Source organism: Penicillium daleae, assembly GCF_028827525.1.
Source record: "Penicillium daleae strain IBT 16125 chromosome Unknown utg000001l_segment0_segment0, whole genome shotgun sequence".
Classification (NCBI taxonomy): domain Eukaryota; kingdom Fungi; phylum Ascomycota; class Eurotiomycetes; order Eurotiales; family Aspergillaceae; genus Penicillium; species Penicillium daleae.
The window spans coordinates 1,774,470-1,791,592 of NW_026623149.1; the positions used below are offsets into that span (position 1 = coordinate 1,774,470).

The 17,123-nt window shown below is 48.9% G+C and overlaps 3 protein-coding genes across 3 annotated transcripts; 2 read left to right on the plus strand and 1 right to left on the minus strand.

The window, feature by feature from the left end:
- Nucleotides 1–5,612: 5,612 nt before the first annotated feature.
- On the plus strand, nucleotides 5,613–6,955 carry N7458_000534 (uncharacterized protein; the record flags this gene model as incomplete). Its single annotated transcript, XM_056903928.1, has 5 exons — nucleotides 5,613–5,895; nucleotides 5,950–6,080; nucleotides 6,136–6,244; nucleotides 6,295–6,314; nucleotides 6,374–6,955. The coding sequence occupies 5 exons, from the start codon at nucleotides 5,613–5,615 to the stop codon at nucleotides 6,953–6,955; spliced, it is 1,125 nt and encodes a 374-aa protein (XP_056771695.1).
- Nucleotides 6,956–10,597: 3,642 nt separating this feature from the next.
- Nucleotides 10,598–11,692, plus strand: N7458_000535 (uncharacterized protein; the record flags this gene model as incomplete). Its single annotated transcript, XM_056903929.1, has 1 exon — nucleotides 10,598–11,692. The coding sequence occupies one exon, from the start codon at nucleotides 10,598–10,600 to the stop codon at nucleotides 11,690–11,692; it is 1,095 nt and encodes a 364-aa protein (XP_056771696.1).
- Nucleotides 11,693–15,763: 4,071 nt separating this feature from the next.
- Nucleotides 15,764–16,683, minus strand: N7458_000536 (SDR family oxidoreductase; the record flags this gene model as incomplete). Its single annotated transcript, XM_056903930.1, has 2 exons — nucleotides 15,764–15,924; nucleotides 15,975–16,683. 2 exons carry the CDS (start codon nucleotides 16,681–16,683, stop codon nucleotides 15,764–15,766), a joined length of 870 nt encoding a protein of 289 aa, XP_056771697.1.
- Nucleotides 16,684–17,123: the final 440 nt, after the last annotated feature.

Here is a 17,123-nt window from a genome sequence, read left to right on the forward strand (position 1 = left end):
GTGTTCTTTCCATCTCAACTCCTGGTCGAAGATCACGCCGAGTAGCTTAGCTGTGGGCGACGGTTCCACTGTCCTCCTATTCATAACCACTTGGCCCTGGAGCTGTTCGCTTCTTTTCCTAGTGAGGTGAATAAGCTCGGTTTTCTCCGCTGCGAAGCGGGACCCGGTTCGTTGGGCCCACGCTTCGATGCGTGGGATATCTTCCGACTGAATCTTGGCTAGGTTCTCCTCGGCTGAGCGACCTACTCGCCAGCGAAAGTAGTCATCGATGAAGGCTGATGCACCGCCGTGAAAGGTGACGGGTTGGTCTACCAGATCGGAATTGAAGAAATCAAACAGGATAGGGGAAGGGGTGAGCCTTGCGCCAGACCTGCATTCAGCAGTAGCATAACCTCTGTGCGGAAGTCGTTGAATCCTATACTAGCGTGGCGGTCGCTCATAAAGCTCGCGATCCACTTTCTCGCGACAGTTGGTATCCTCCTTGCCCGGAGGCAGGCTTCCAGGCTCACTTTGTTGACTCCGTTGAAGGCTCCTTTTAGGTCGAATGCCACCAGGGTCACCACCTTATTTTTGTACCACGCTCGGTTGATTGCATTGGAGAGGACCAGCAGGGCCTGTTCGGTGGTCCTGCCCGGTCTCCCACTAAATTGGGTATCTGGTAGTAAACCGTGCTTTTTGGCGAGATACGATAGCCGTCGCGCCATAACCGCCTCGAGAAGTTTACCCAGAGTGTTGAGGAGTGAGATCGGGCGGTAGGCCCCAGGGACCGCGTAATCCGGTTTCCCAGGTTTCCGTAGCACCACGATCTTCGCTCTCCGCCATCGCTTTGGGTGATGTCCTAGGTTGATCGACGCGGTGAAGATTTCGGTGATGAAGTGTTTAAGGTATTTCCATAGCTGCTTCCATACGAGCGTCGGCAGGTCGTCCTCACCAGGAGCTGTGGAGCCTTTTGCGGCTTTAAGGGCACGTTCGATCTCGAGTTCGGTGATAGGTTGCCAGGGGAGTTCTAGCGGAGCGGAGGTTGGTGGGTCTCCGTGGGGTTCGTCTATCTGTGGGAAGAAGGCGTCTAGGAAAGCTTGTGCCTTTTCCTCGTTCTCGCTGACTATAGTCGTGCCCACACGCAGGGCCGGGACACAGCCCCAGGCCTCTCGTGGTTTCATGTAGGTAGCTGCCTTCCAGAGTTTCCCTTCCCCGGCTTCGTCCAGGAACTGTTTCCAATGCGACGCTTTGACTTTTTCGATGGTTCGAGTCCACGCGCGTCGTTTCTGTTGCATCTCTTGGAAGAGGGTCATGGAGCGGGTATGGCTTCGCCCGAGCTCCGCACAGCTCTCTTGCCACTTGCGTCGTAGCTGGTTGACCTCGGTCTGTTGAATTTTGAGGTCTGGCGTGAACCATCGCTTCGAGTACGGTGTTGGTCGTAGGTTGGGGGTATATTTGTCCACCGCTGTTATAGTCGCCTCTGTGAGCCTTTCGACTGTCTCGTCTAGCGCTGGCCTCGTTTTCACCTCCTTCCATGGGCCCAATTTTCGAAGCACGTCGTCGGCGATCTTCTGCCAGTCCGCGCGGTCGTAGGCCTTCCTCGCCTTGCCGGTAGGCTGGGGCGGGGTTCTTAGGCTCCAGTCCGAGTACGTTGCGCGGTGGTCCGACCCGTAGTTTTCGTGGTAGAGGTGACACTTGACGAGTAGCTCTGGCTGGTTCGTTACCGTCTGGTCAATAGTGGTGTTCTTCCCCGGGTCGTTTAGGGGCCAGAATGTCGCTGTTCCTCGAGGAAGACAGCCGCGTAGGCTGTGGGTTTGGAAGAAGTCGATCAGTTCGCTTGCTTCTTCAATGAACCGTGGTAGGATATAGTTGCCACCCCAAGTCGGGTAGTGTCGGTTGAAATCTCCAGAGAGGATCACGCTTGTTGACCTTCGGTCCTCTTGGAGATTAGATTTTATTGTGTTCTGGATTGCTGTGAGTGCTAATTCAGCCGACGCTTCGTTAGGTGTGAATAGCGGGACCGGTGGGAGATAAACTGAAAAGAGAAGTATTTGAGAGTCTGCTGTCCAGATCTTGATCGCGGTAAGGTCTGGGTGGTCACAGTGGATCTGCCGGTGTGAGGACGTTGAGACTCTCTTGTTGACGTAGATTAGACTCCGGAACCGATCTGCGTCGGTCTCAACGGTAGGTCGATATAGCCGCCAGGCGCTGTGGTTGACATGCGTTTGGTAGGTAGTGATTGAGGGTTCTTGGATTAGGAGCACATCCAAGTTTTGGCTTTGGTAGTCGTTGATGAGTGCTTCCATTCTTAGTCCCGATTTCATTATGTTCAACTGTAGTATACGTAGGTTTGTCTCTAACATTGAGGGGAGTTAGAAGTTGCGGGGGTAGGACACTATCGATCACCAGTTGGGTGTTCGCCGCTGCAGTCGAGGCATCGAGCTCTTACCCCTAGGGGGCATCGTTGCCGCTCATGTTGACCTGCGCAGTGTCCACACCGTGGTGTTTCCTTGCACGACCATGCAAGGTGTCCGAAGCGTTGGCACCGGAAGCATCTCTTCTTCTTGATCTCGCGGCGTTCCACGCTGCCGATGTATCGTTGGCCGACAACGAGCCCGTTGTTGAGCATGTGTTCGGCTCCCTCTGCAGAGTCGAACCAGATACCGAGCGATGCAAACTTCCCTAACACCTTGTCCTTCCTCTTCAGCCATGCTATCTCTTCGATTCGGAAGCCCCGTTCCACCAAGTCGTTTTCATCCATGATTTTCTCAATAGCCTGCGTGTTCGCGTTTTCTAGGTCGAAGTCCTTTGTCGGGGTGCGGTGCACGACAACACCGAATCGAGGCTTCACTAGCTTCGTGCCGTTCCCTAGTTCGCTCAGCCATTCGGTGTTCTTGCGGGCCACCTCGGCCGATTCTGAGTCCTTGAAGCGGATTACGTAACCAGTCTTGGTAGTCCCGATGCCAGCGACCTGGGCGTCTTGCGTGTAGGGAGCGTTCAACAGGGCGGTGCGGATATGGGTAGTGGCGGCTTCGGTGGGGAGGTATCGGCCGAAAGTGTCCCCATCGGTAGTGTCATTGTCTCTTGGATCCACGAACGATCTCTGCGTACTGATTCGGATGCAATTCTGTTCTTTCTCGGGCGGGTGGTGGCTCGGTTGGGGGAGCTATTGCCGCCGCCAGCCGCTACAGCCGCCCACGATCTGGTTGGGGCCACTGGTGTCAGGGTTTCAATTCGTTCTCGCAGAGCTCTGATTTCTTCATGGAGCGTTTCATTCTTATCTCGGAGGACGTTCTGGTCGTGTTTGACCTCTAGGATCTCGGCTTTGGTGGACTCGATGACCGTGGTCTGGTGGGCGATGATTTCCTTCAGGCTGTTGATGAGCCGTCGGACCTCCTTGGTCGTCACCCGCCCGATATTGTCTTCGGAGCCTCCAAACTCAGGGTTTGAGTAAGCAACGGTGGTGGCTTCATTCCTATTGCGAGGGCTTCTTCTCTTTCGAGGCACGATCGGTTCGAAGTCTTCCAGGGTGAACAGCTGTGCCCTCTTTGGGTGTTTGTGGGGGAGGGCTCGGGCCCTCCCGCGGGTGGGTCCGCCATCGGTCCGGGATTAGTTCCCGCTCGGCACACAACGACGTTTTATTCGCAATAGTATCGACCACAACGCAGTCGTCCTGGCGTCACACGTCCCCAGTTTCGCTATTTCCTGGGATACCCAAAGGCTACAGAGGAGTGCAAAACCCGCGCTTTACCACAGTATTACAGATGTGTGTGTGTGTGTGTGTGATTTCATTTACCCTGACCCCTCGCGAACGATATGCAGGATACAACTACTTTCTAAATACATGCTGATTGATCCTTGAGATTGTTCCAAACTTCCTGAACGGTGAACTTTGAGCCTCACCTGGTAAAGCCTGTCGTGGCCTTGTTGCTATTCGCTTTATTAGGCTGCCCTCATGGCGCGGCTAAAATGAGTTCCTAGATAAGGCGGCCAACAGTTGTCCGCGGCTGGCTGCATCTCCACTAAAAAGCGCGAGAATGCTGGCAGTGCTGAATTTAAGAACCTGGACAATGATCGGGCGGCGGATGCGGTCTTTAGGCGTTTGTTTCTTCTTTTTTCCAGTTCGAATGGCGACGGTTTATTGTGGAAACGGCGATGAAGATCTTCGATTGTAAGTGTGGGGATAGGAGGTGTGGGTTGAGGTCTAGTCGTCGGGTGCGGTGGAGATGTGGCAGGTTGCTGGAGAACAGAGGCGTAGGAATGTCGTTGGCATCGGGGTAGAGAGGTGGCTGTCGGGGTTGGTTGGGTAGGTTGGGTAGGTTGTGGAGGACGGGTGGGTGGTCGCGGGGCTAACGGTTCTGATTCGAGCCTGGCGGGTGGTAGCTCGGCAGGACTTCCAAGGTCGTGTTCCGCTTGGTTCACGGGTATAGGAGCTGTTAGTGCTAGGTGAGGTTTATGTTGCGAATCAGACTGGCGAGCAGTAGTCTGAGTAGAGGGGGGTGCGGGAGAGGACGTGCAGGCGTGATAGGGTAGAAGCGGTAGAAATGGTTTAAGGTCATGGCAAATGACCTGCCATAAGCAATCTGTCTTGTGTATTTTCGATAAATCGCCAGTGAAAACTTCCTGGAGGGCCCCTAGAGGGACCGCATTCTCACAGGCAAAGCAGCAAGCGATGTCGCCTACACCGGCGCGGACTTGATGGTAGAGCCCATTCTGGGCAAGCTGATGAGGCGTGATGCCAGTAAGGAGCTGGCGTTGAAACGAGATTGCTCTGGCTGCGATGGTTGAGTAGGTGGTCGAGATGCGGAAGAGGGGTTTGACGTTGCGGTGTGGGGTGGTTGTTCGGTTGGACGGGAGGGTGGATTCTGCGGGGAGAGGGGCTGCGAAGGGGCTGGGGATGATTTTGAAGGGTTTCTGGTTCCCACCAGGTCCTGGTGGTTGAGACTCCATCTTCCTAGCTTCGCTTCTCGTACCGTACAGGATGGTTCGAAATCAGATTCACCAATTGCACATCCAGTATTACAGATACGAGCAAAACCAGCTTCACCACCCGCACACTCATCAATTGTTCTGGGCCCCACTGCCGAGGCACTAGTCTCACAAAATAAGAGTATAGTTAAAAAGATTACAAGTATTGCCGGGTAATATTGTATGTTAACTGTCGTAATTTTACAACACTTGTTATCCAGCCATAAAGCTAAATTAAATGCCTCGAAAAGAACGAAAGAGAAAGTGGAGGACATACTATCGGTAATATACTGTCCTTTAGGCGATACAAACCCAAAAGCAAAACCAACAGAGAGAATAAATACAACTGGTATGGAGATAACTCGTTCAAAACCAGACGGCCATTATAGCAAAAATTCCGGATGTATTCGCTTACTCAGCGAACTGGACGTGGCAACAGAAGGCGAGTTAAGCCGGCGAGCTCTTGATGATCCCGTATTCGAGCCTTCTGCAGAGGCCTAGCCCCCCTTCCAGTCTCGTCGTTGACGTCACGACCTTTTGCCGCGAGATGAACGTACCGAATGATTATATGATCAGGTTGCGAATCAAGGGGGCATTATTCCAAGCGACAGATATATAAAAGGCTAATTGAATTTCCGTGACTGGCAGTGGTACAGCACTTTCTTATGTCTGCCTCAAACTGCACTTATCGTGCACTGGTCTTCGGTGCCTCCGGTATTACCGGATGGGCCATTGTCCAAGAAGCGCTGAAGTATCCTACCCTGGACACCTTCGCTACAGTCATTGGGCTTACAAATAGACCCTTGACAAAACCAGAAGCGTTGTTTCCTGATGACGAAAGGCTTGAGTTGTACAGCGGTGTTGATCTAAGTAGCGGCGTGCCTGCAATCAAAGCGAAGTTGGAACGAATCAATGGGATTCAGGGCGTGACGCATGTTTACTTTTCTGGTAATTCCTGACGACAATAAGGCTTTGTATACCGGCTTATTCTGCAATTTTAAGCATACACCGGACATGGAACGGGCTATGAGGGGATACTGAAATCGAACGTTGAGATCCTGGAAAACGCCATTCAAGCTGTTGAGGATCTCTGTCCGAATTTACAATTCTGGACATTCCAAACGGGTGGGAAGGTACAACAGTCTTATATTCCTTTTTGGAATCATACAATTAACCTAGCACCTCTAGTCCTATGGTTTTGAATTTGTTGACAAGATTGGGGTTCCAGAAACGCCAATCAAGGAGTCTAACCCCGGATTCCCGAACCCTATGCGTCAAAAATTATGTACTACGCCCAGTATGACGTGCTTGAAAGGCTCTCTAAAGACAAAAGCTGGTCATTTGCAGAAGTTCGACCGGATGGCGTTGTTAGTCAACTCCCATTCCGTCTATTGTCATTCTAGGGATCTAACGCCGCTATCGATAGTCCGGTTTTGTTCCTTCTAACAATGCTATGAACCTTGCTCAAGCGCTTGGTCTGTTCCTTAGCTTCTTCGCCTCCCGCGAAGGCCCCGGTGCGAGGGTGATCTATCCCGGTCCGCAATCCGCCTATACGGCCCCTCACACCGATGTCTCGCAATCCCTCCTCGCACGTTTCCATATCTACGTTTCTCTCCACCCAGATCTCACCGCCCATCAAGCCTTCAATATCGGTGACGAACCGGAAGGAGTGACGTGGGCGGCTCTGTGGCCACGTATTAGCGCGTATTTCGGCCTTGTGGGGGCTGGGCCGATCCATGACAGCCTTCAGGAAGCCTATAATATTGACAAGTATATGCAGACATACCGCACGGAATGGGCTGCGTGGGAGGCTAAGCACGGCTTGAAGAAAGGTGTGATTAAAGGAACAGATTTCACGTTTTTGACAATAATGTTGGGAATGGCGGTGTTTGGACGAGAGTACGATCTGGGAAAGGCACAAGAAATTGGGTTTAGGGAGACGAGGGAAACAGTGGACGGCTACTTGAAGGCTTTTGACTTGATGAAGAATGCGAAGATAATTCCTTGATCATGGTGTCATTTGCTGCAATTTCAGAGCTTATGTTCATCGAGCTGTCGCCTTGCTTTGATTGCTGTATCCTTTCTCTCTCAAACCACGATAAAATCCAGGCTGGTAGCTTAATAGCGAGAACGGCAACTATGCCACGGTAGGGTTTAACGAGGCTCTAAGTTCGTTTCAGATAGTGGTACACTCTACCTGTATATACAAGGATATATATAATTGTGATAGCCTGTATCACGATCCACAAAGTGACAGGCTGGTTGCCTAAGGCACTTTGCTATACTGTCCTACGTAAAGCCTCCATCGCGCGCTGCCCCGCTCTCTCTCTCTTCTTTCCTTCCCCCGTGTTGAATATTTTCGTTCATAGCCACCACTACGAACATTGATGTCTTTCCGTATGACTATCCAGGTTCATCGTGACTGGGCTCGTAACATCAGCTATCAGAGTTCCGCTTATATCACCTAGTCTACATCCATGAATCTAGCTGTGATAAACGGGCTGATTCAGGCAAATGGGCTAGTCTCGCGTGGGGTGGCACCTGTCTAGATTTCCCATTTCCAGCGGGGCCAGCGATACTAGATACTACACGCGTATTCCCAGGAGGGCATTCTTATATCGCAAGTTTTCTAAGGATCGATTAATGCTAGCATGTTCGAGGACTCATTAAAGAGCTCCTCTATCGCTATGGCAGATAGTTAGAACCCAAGTCCGTCCTTGTTATGGATAACGCGTCTTTCCATCATACTAATCGAATAAATGAGCTATGCTTAAATGCCGGAGTCAAGCTACTGTACTTACCACCGTACGCGCCTGATCTAAATCTGATTGAGGAGTTCTTTTCAGAGCTCAAGACGTTTGTCAGAAGGAATTAGCAGAAGTATATAAGGCAAGATTTCAGAGGTTTTCTTGAATGGAGTGTGGATATCGTGAGGGCTCGAGGAGAAAGCGCAGGAGGTCATTTTCGACATGCGGGCGTTGAGGTTAAAGAATTATAAGTGGAAATATATTGCAGAGTGCAACAAGACCTCCATTTGTTTTTGAAAGAGGACAATCTCTGAATTGAGTTACAGTGCCGACCGTTATTGCCTTCGATGTTGGGAAACACAGAGATACTGTTTCAAAACCTCATCACATGATACGCTAAGCTTTATATGGTAACTTCCGTAATTAAAATTTTGTTCCAGGCTTACCTTGCATAAAGGGTGAAAGTATAAAACCGTATAGTCATATACCGTTCCATATCCAAAAATAACCACCTCCCCCACAATAGCGTCGTTCGTTCACACTCACTCCCAAGCTAGCAACTGCAGTCATATAAACCACTTACAAAATGGCTAGAAACATCGATTCCTGGCAGCGTAAGATGATTATTCATATGATATACAGCAAGAACAGACTCGCTACATCGTAAATAGCAAAGGCAGCGCAGTATAGTGTCCGCTCTATCACTAACATACGCAAGAACTTACAGTTATTTGGTAGTACCATATCTCCCCCGTCTCGGTTGATCGACAACCAACTATCGCCCCTTCTATACTCGACACCCTCTGTGACTACCTCGCCGAAAAGCCTGGCCTATACGTCGAAGAGATAGCTATCTTCCTATACGATCAATATATTACTATCGTCATCTAGCATCAAACGTGCTCTTTCGCAGGCTAGCTAGACAAAAAAGAAAGCACAACAGAAAGCCAAAGAACAGAACCTTTATCTATAAGATTTTTACCAGCATAAGATATCTATGTGTCGGTCATATCATCTTGTATTTGTTAATAAATCCGGATCTAATAAAAGGGTGGGATATAGGCTAACTGGATAGTCACCACTCGGCGTGACACCGGTCTAAGTGTCGAAATTTCATCACGGCCAACGCTTCCAGATACTACCTACCTATACTCAAGACGGTATCATTCTGTCTCGTATTTTCAAAGGTTCAACTAATACCACGTTCTTCGAATCGTTTATCTAGTAGCTTCACCAACATCATAGGAGGTGGCCGGAGCCAAAATCCGGGCTTATTATAGATAACGTATCTTTCTATCATTCAGACAGAATTAAGCAGTTATGTGCTAACGCAGGAGTCAAATGATTGTACCTACCGTCTTACTCTCCGGTTTTCAACCCCATCGAGGAGTTCTTTGCCGAGCTAAAGGCTTATATCAAGAAAGCTTGGTCAGCATACGAAGAGAATCTTGACCAGAGGTTTCATGCCTTCCCCGGCGGCGTGTTCATGAGCGCCGAAGGCCATTTCCGACATGCAAGTATAAGGATAGAAATGACATGAGAAGCTGCCGTAGTCAAATGCTATGTAGGTGCAACAAAGACCATAAGCCGGGTTGCATACACGTACGTTCAAAATCGTGCTAGTTTGCGTATAGTAGGTGTAAGGAGCGCTTGGGTAGTTATATGCAGCCACCCGTCTCGGCTGGTGACGCGACTGACTAACGATTACGACACGGGGATATACGATTTAGGCAGTGTCAATATATTAGTGACTATCGTATATGGAGGGAGGCGTAAGCTCACAAGTTTGTGTTTCAAAAGTAATTAGGGGCGTGCGGAGCGGTCAGCAGGGATCCACAGTAAGCAACTTGCGTACAATCGCCGGAATTAGTGTGAAAGATTACAATGCTAACCGGCGTATAACATTTACCCGGCGTTTTCCAACGTCTTGAGCTCTTGAGAGCCTGCTAGCCAGGAAATGTCATGATTGTAGTAATAGTACGCCCCTTGTCGAGAATCAGTTCCTATTGACCGCCTTGAATGGTGCCCACATACAAAGGGGGTTGGAATCAGCGGATCAACATTATCGAAGCTGATATATGCCTCGGTGACCTGAAAAGGTGGTAGTGAGGGACCGGTGGACGATGCATAAGTGTAGGGAAGATTGTCAAGAACCAAAAAAACCCAGTCTATTAGAACTGGCTATGACGATTTACCATTGGTAATTTCCGTGTCCTCTATACATTAAAATTTAAACTGAAACGATTAGAGGATATTGGTTAAAGTGACCCAGCAAAAGTTTTAACAACACCGGCCCCACATCACCTTATTGAATAATATTCTGCCGGTCAAAATATCCGTCCAAGATTAACTATGTAGCTATTCTGCATACTATTCATGCCAGAAACTTGCTTACTGACTTAAAATTACCCTCTCTATCTTAGAATAAATTTCAAAGCGGTGACCCAGAAACTTTAGGCGCCTTATCCCATGATATTTTGCGCAAATTTGGTAGGCGGTAGAGCCTTGATACGGGCGGTGTGATGGTGGGTCCCAGGGCGTTGTTAACACTTTTGCTGTGTCACTGTAAGATCTTTGCCGCAACGAGAAGAAACCCCACTCCTAAGTCCACGGGAGACCGGAGTTAAGAGCATTGATGACAGGGTAGATGATGACATATACATACATCATCTGATTGATGTGGAGTTTGAATCATTTTTGGTCCAAGCAAAACTCCCATATAAATTATATATTTGAATTCTCAAATTCCCCTACATGCCGGCTCAAAGTTCGATCTTTGCAATCGCTTGAAGTACATTTCCTACCCGACGAAATGGATAATGATCCAAAAAAAGGTTCTGGGTCGCTACCGCCAGTTGGCCCCCTCTGCCTCAGTTCGAGTTTCGCCATTATGCTTGGGCACAATGACATTCGGCGGGAGGCACCCCGAGAAATACGGTGAATGCAGCAAAGAAGAGGCCTTTGCCATGATGGATTTCTTCTACGACAATGGTGGCAACTTCTTCGACACAGCAAATTCTTATCAAGACGGCCAGTCCGAGGCCTGGCTTGGCGAATGGATGGCCTCCCGCAAGAATCGCGACGAGCTTGTGATAGCCACCAAGTATACCTCCGGGTATATGTTGCACTGCCAAGACAAGATCCAAGCCAACTTCGTCGGCACGGGAACCAAGTCCATGAACCATTCAATCAATGAATCTCTGCGTAAGCTTCAGACCACTTACATCGATCTGTTCTATGTGCACTGGTGGGACTACACAACCTCGATTCCGGAATTGATGCAGAGCCTCAACCACTTAGTTGTGTCAGGGAAGGTGCATTACCTCGGGATCTCGGATACACCTGCCTGGGTCGTGACCAAGGCGAACGCGTACGCCCGTCAGCATGGCCTGCGGCAATTCTCGGTGTATCAAGGAAAGTGGAATGCCGCGAGGCGAGACCATGAACGAGATATCATTCCCATGTGCGCCGACGAAGGGATGGGTCTGGCCCCGTACGCGACATTGAACGCTGGTAATTTTCAGACGGCTGAAGGTTACAAGGCCCGCGAGAAATCAAATAATGGCCGCAAATTCATCCCGGTCTGCGCACGGGATAAGCAAGTCGCCGCCATTCTGGAGAAAATCGCTAACAGAAAGGGTGGAGGTGTGACGCTGTTGAATATCGCGCTGGCTTATATCTGTCATAAAGCACCTTATGTCTTCCCAATTGTTGGTGGTCGAAGTGTCGACCATCTGAAAGGCAGCATTCCTGGTTTGGCCGTCTCACTCTCGAACGATGAAATTGAGGAGATTGAAACCGGTTATGAATTTGATCATGGATTCCCTCATAGCTTTTTAAGCGGCACTTTGTTCGACCATTCCCACCCACGAGGGGCTGCCGGCCCTGAGGATGTGTGGTTGACCAGGCCATGTGGAACTTTTGACTGGGTTGAGCGTCCGAAACCGATTAAGCCTAACCCGTCGACATATATGTTGGAAAGTTTGAATCGCGATTGATTTTCTTCTCACGTACTCCGTTATACTGGCTCCATATCTAGCTCGTTGCCAGTAATCCGTGGACCACCATTTGGGCTCGAATTTGAATATCGCTCTTGGCAGTCGTGGGGATACCAGCTTTTGACAGACACTGGTAACTTGTGAAAGGCGCGTCTGCGAAGATAATACATGGAAATAAAGAATCACAATCTCCTATCTGGGTTAGCTCTCTTCTAAGCACTGTCACGGCGCTCAAGTGAGTAAAACCGAGTGCGGACGAACGCTGTATGCGTGGCTAAGGAGAGGAGGTGGCCAGCGAGCTTGCCAGATCGCCAGGCCTTCTACTCAGTCCGGACCATTCGCAAAAGGTTCCATAAAGACTTACTGTACTCCTTACATACAGTAACTACGCGAAAGTTCGTGACACCCTGTCGGGACCCACTCCCAGACCGCCTGGGATAGTGAATTCCGATCGAGTGTATATGTGATGATGATACGACCATGAGTAAATTAGGACCAAGAGTGGGTCTGAATGACAAATTGTGGAAGTGGGTCGACGTTTCGCGGACATATCAGAACATCCTAAGTCAGGTAAACGGACAAATGAGAGAGGGGACGTGCATTTTAAACGTGCGGAACCAAAGCAGATCATTTCCGGACATTGACGCTACATCAGACATTCAACTGGAGGGGCCTTCAAGAGGCTGTATTAACTTCGAACTTCTCCGAGAGCCAACCCGAGTCTGAATACGAAGCAGAAGAGGCCCATCATATAGACAAAGTATTATTAGATGCATACCATTGAATGCGCTTTCAGTTGCATATATTCCATATAGCCAGCGATATCTCGGTTAGGAATACGGAAAGTCTTATCGACAAGGCATTGCTCTGTCCCCGGGTAGAATATAACTCAAGCTGTACTCCTGCCGTGGTTGGTAATCTAACTGCGGATCTGGTGATTTATATTTTGTTGGAGGAACTCGTAACTTGGTTGGTTCCAGGTCCGTGTCCGTGGCGCACAATCGGAACACGCATTGGGCGGGTAGGTCCCTGCACATCACCCCGTGACTGCGGGCAACCCGACCAAGATAACCAGATTCCTGATTTGTCTAAGCATTTGTCGTGATTTCCTTATTAGATAAGTTTGACTGTGCTCGAGTTAGTGCGATCACGGGCTGCAGACGAATCAATGAAGTGGGCGCTGCATCTCTATCACCAACAGCGCCAAAGCAGTGGTCACGGTTAGTCGAACCTCTTTTTACCCCTGTTCGTTCGTTTTGGCCGAGAGCCTGCCATGTAGAGAAACTCGCACTAAAATAAACACTTAAAGATTGTATATCTTGGACATTTCTTACACGCTGTATGTTTAGTACGCTGGTTAAACTGCTGGACCGTAGAAGAAGTAATTCACCACTAGACTTGTGAGAGATAAACACAGACAAGGGTCTGTCTGTGTGAGCTACACACACAAATCGAGTCAAGAGTTTATTTTATTGAAACAGACGGGTCATTAGTCGTGATTGATTGTGTCGTTGTATATACCTTCAACAGGTTGTGTAATTAAGCAGTAAACGGCTTGCGTAATTAAGAGTCTGTTCAATGGGATAACTTGGATAACTTCGATAACTTCGACGTCCATTTGAGCTTGACTCTTACGCAGGACCATCATTTTCACTCCAATAGGCTGCAATCCACTAATTGGACGGCGACCTCAATTCTTACCCCTTTAGCCCTATAGTTACATTGGTTGGACAGATGTTAGAAACTCCATTCTCTGTAGCGGCCCACAGCTCACACGTTCAAGACGGCGGCAGGGGTGCTGTTTATTTATGAGGTGCATGCGAAATACAGTAACAGGCCGAGGCGCCAAGGAATGAAACTCTGTTTTTCCCTTCTCTGGATCGACCGTGCCCAGGCCCGCACTCGATCCAGAGTGGGTCTTCAATGACAAATTGCCCAAGTGGGCCGCCGTTCGCATGAGCATATTAGGACATCAAAAGATAAACAGGCGAGGGAGGGTTACTTCATTTTGAACGCCCAGAGCCAAAAAGAATCCATTTGAGATGTTGGTGGCGTAGCGAAAACTGTCGACACGACGGGCACTCATACAGCTACATTTGACTTTGAGTTTCTCCGAGACGTCTCCCCTATACTCCACACCGCAGCCAAGGTCAATACCGTTGGTAAGTGTTAGATCCCTGGGAGTGATCTTTCTGACTGGTGACCTCAGTTGGCCGTACACAAGTCCTGCCGTTTCAATCTGATTCCTGCCGACGCCGTGCGAGCGAAAGGAATTCTTCAGTATCTGTCCGATTCACCATACAACTGCAAATTTGCAAGGCGAAACGATGAAGTGGACAGGAAAATTCGAGCGGCCCCGGAGCTATGTAGAGGATGCCCCGAGACAGTCACAAGCGGCAGTATTCTTGCGGGGTCTACGAAGGGAGAGAAGACGACTTCTACGGCAGCTCAAGCAGATTCGCGTGCAAGTCGGGGATCTCAGAAGCAGAGTGCAGGGTTTTACGCCACCAGGCCATCAAAGTCATGGCCCTCAGAATTTTACTTGAATCTCCGATCAAGAAGTCCACTAGCGTGTCCGATGGGATCTCTTGAGGCTATCCTTCTGTGCGGGCATTTGAGACCATGCCGAATCTGTTGCTGGGGCGTTTATGATGCTCATCAGGAGTTCTCAGCCCATGAAGCAGAAATATCGACGGTGATTGGACCTTTCATAGTCCTAACCACTTCTCATGAAGATCTACTTAGTAAATTACAGTTAATACGGAAACACTATTACAGTAACAGAGGATTGCTGGCATGATCGTCAGTGGTCCAGTCACTCTCTGTTAGAACGTGCAAAACAGGGTTGAGATCATCGCTCACTAAGATTGTTGAACGTTTTGTAGTTTGGCTGGCGGAATCTCAAAAGCTAGTAAATAAATTACCCGCACTCGCACCTCGAGCAACCTTCTGGCAAGGATTTCTTCTTTGCAAAGATTCGATCAACCTTTGATCTTTCGTCAGATCCCCTATCACCATGCCAAAAGAAGCGACAACTTCGAGGAACCCAATGGTACCGCCCCAACGCGGTTCGCCGGTCGACAGGTACACAAATGCAGGTGGCATTATGTCATGCTTTGGATGGTATGGTTGGACCGTTGGTTATTGCAAAAGACTGCCTCACTATCGGCATGAGACGGAAGTACTTCGTGTTATCTCCAAGAGTATGTTAGCTCTCTGTGCTGTATGCTGGTTGAGTAAGACTATCTATATTACCCCTGTAGGCTTTATGATGAAATCCTTTGCTAAATAGTATTCAAAGACTTTGAAATGCCTTAGCTTTTTCCATCACCCGAAGCGTGCAGGAAAATTCAGTCGCTAGCTAACATTGTAGATCGCATTAAATAAGGCGTCTTTGCTCACAGACCCATGCTATGCGCATGGCTAATTAGAGTTACTGACACTATCTCGAATCGGCGATAGAAGGGTATTTGATATGTCATATTCAAAGGGGAATCGTCAAAGGACCCGCCTGTAATGCACTCGAACCAATGTCTACCACGTATGCGGGCTGCGTCATCCCGTCTAAAATCGGAAGTATCTATTATTTGGCATAACTGTATCTGGATGAGGGAGAATAGACTGCAAGCTAGCTTCCTAAGTCTTCAAATTGTGGATTACTGGCAGTCTTGGCGTTGGAAGCTCTTTCCTGGGCTGAGATCGGACTGTGCACCTGCGGCCATTTCTCATCGTTAGGTACAGTAGTTTTCAACATCAGTTTCTTGTGACTTCCTTCCTGGAGAATAGTTCCTGGATGCGCTTAACCGCCTTGGGATACTGCTTTGTAATTCTGGCAGAATAACTACTAACTTAGCTGTAATGGCTGTGGTTACCAAGCTGTAACAACAGAATGAGTCATCGTCAAAACATCGTAACGCCCCATGGAATCTCGCCAGAGAAAGCCAGCAATAACATTATATTTCCCAGTCCATTAAGAGTACAACAACATTATCCCACCACTAACAACCAAAACAACATCATGGTTCTATTTCTGAATATGATATGACGTGAGAAAATGAAAGACTGGGAGCATCACATGCCAATCAGGCCGTGAACCAGGAGATTTTTTTCTCTGATCTCGATCACACGCTGCTTCAGTTCGGTTACGTCCCAGTTGGACCAAAGAAATCTGCCTTTGAGATTATCTGCCTCCTTGGAAACAGCTAACCACACACAAAAAGACCCAGGGAGTCCTAGAAGAATGTCAGTCTGGAGATCTGCCTGTTGAGGACAAAGAACATACCAATGTCATCCGACGCAGCAATATCCCCAGCTTTGGCCTGCATCTCAGTTGCAATAGCGCCTGGGTTGATGTTGAAGACCCGTAAATGAGGATTTTCATGTTGAACATATTCAACTATCTTTGCAAGACCAAGCTTCGAAGCTGAGTACGCTGAATAGCCTGGGATATAAGGCATATGCCCGGCTCCAGATCCGATATTGATGATCGTGTCACCAACCTGAATAGGATGGTTGAGAAATTGTTGAATAACTATTAAACCTCCTTTAACATTCACCTCGAAGGTCTTCCAATAGTCATCGAGATTCGAACTGGAAACAGAGCGATGCCCATCCAGATACCCCGCATTCTGTATCAAAACATCAATATGGCCAAATGCTTCAATGGCCAGTTTGAAAGCAGATGCAACAGCCTTCATATCCGTTACATCAGCTTCGGCATGACGAACGACGGTTGGATCATCAGCAGACTCAGTCAGCTTGGCAATCTCCATGACCGCGTCTAGCAAATCCGACTTAGTTCTTCCAACAAGGAATATGCCTCTGGCTCCAGCAACAGCAAATGACTTGGCAACCGCGCGACCAATGCCTCGGCCACCTCCGGTGATAAAGATGACTTTACCCTTGCAGGACAATTCCGGGTTGCTCTCCGAAATCGCAGGGTAGGTGGCGTGATGATATGTAGGCACAAAAGTTGTCTTAAACGAAGCCATGACTGCTAGCAATGTTGGAGAAAACTCACACTCACTTGATGATATAATGGTTTTGTGCAAAAAGAAGATTGAATATTTCCCGAAGGACGTGACCTCATATATGGTCATCCCGTTAGATCAAATGCATGACAGGTCGACTCGGACCCTCTCGTTCTGCTTCCGCAGATGATGCACATCGTCTTCCAAGTCGCTGCTCCGCCTGATACTGGTTAGCTTGATACGGATACAGCTGCGGAAGACCCATCTGCGGAAGACCCAGCTGCGGAAGACCCAGCTGCGATTCAATTGGATATTCATGTGATACTCCTGCTTACATCACATCGGCCTACACTCCTCAGGTGGTGTGCCAATCAGCCAATCATCTCATCGAGTGGTGGCTGGTAACCAGTGACTGACGAGTACCGTGTTTTACTTGCCAGCCTAAGATGCGCTACACCCAT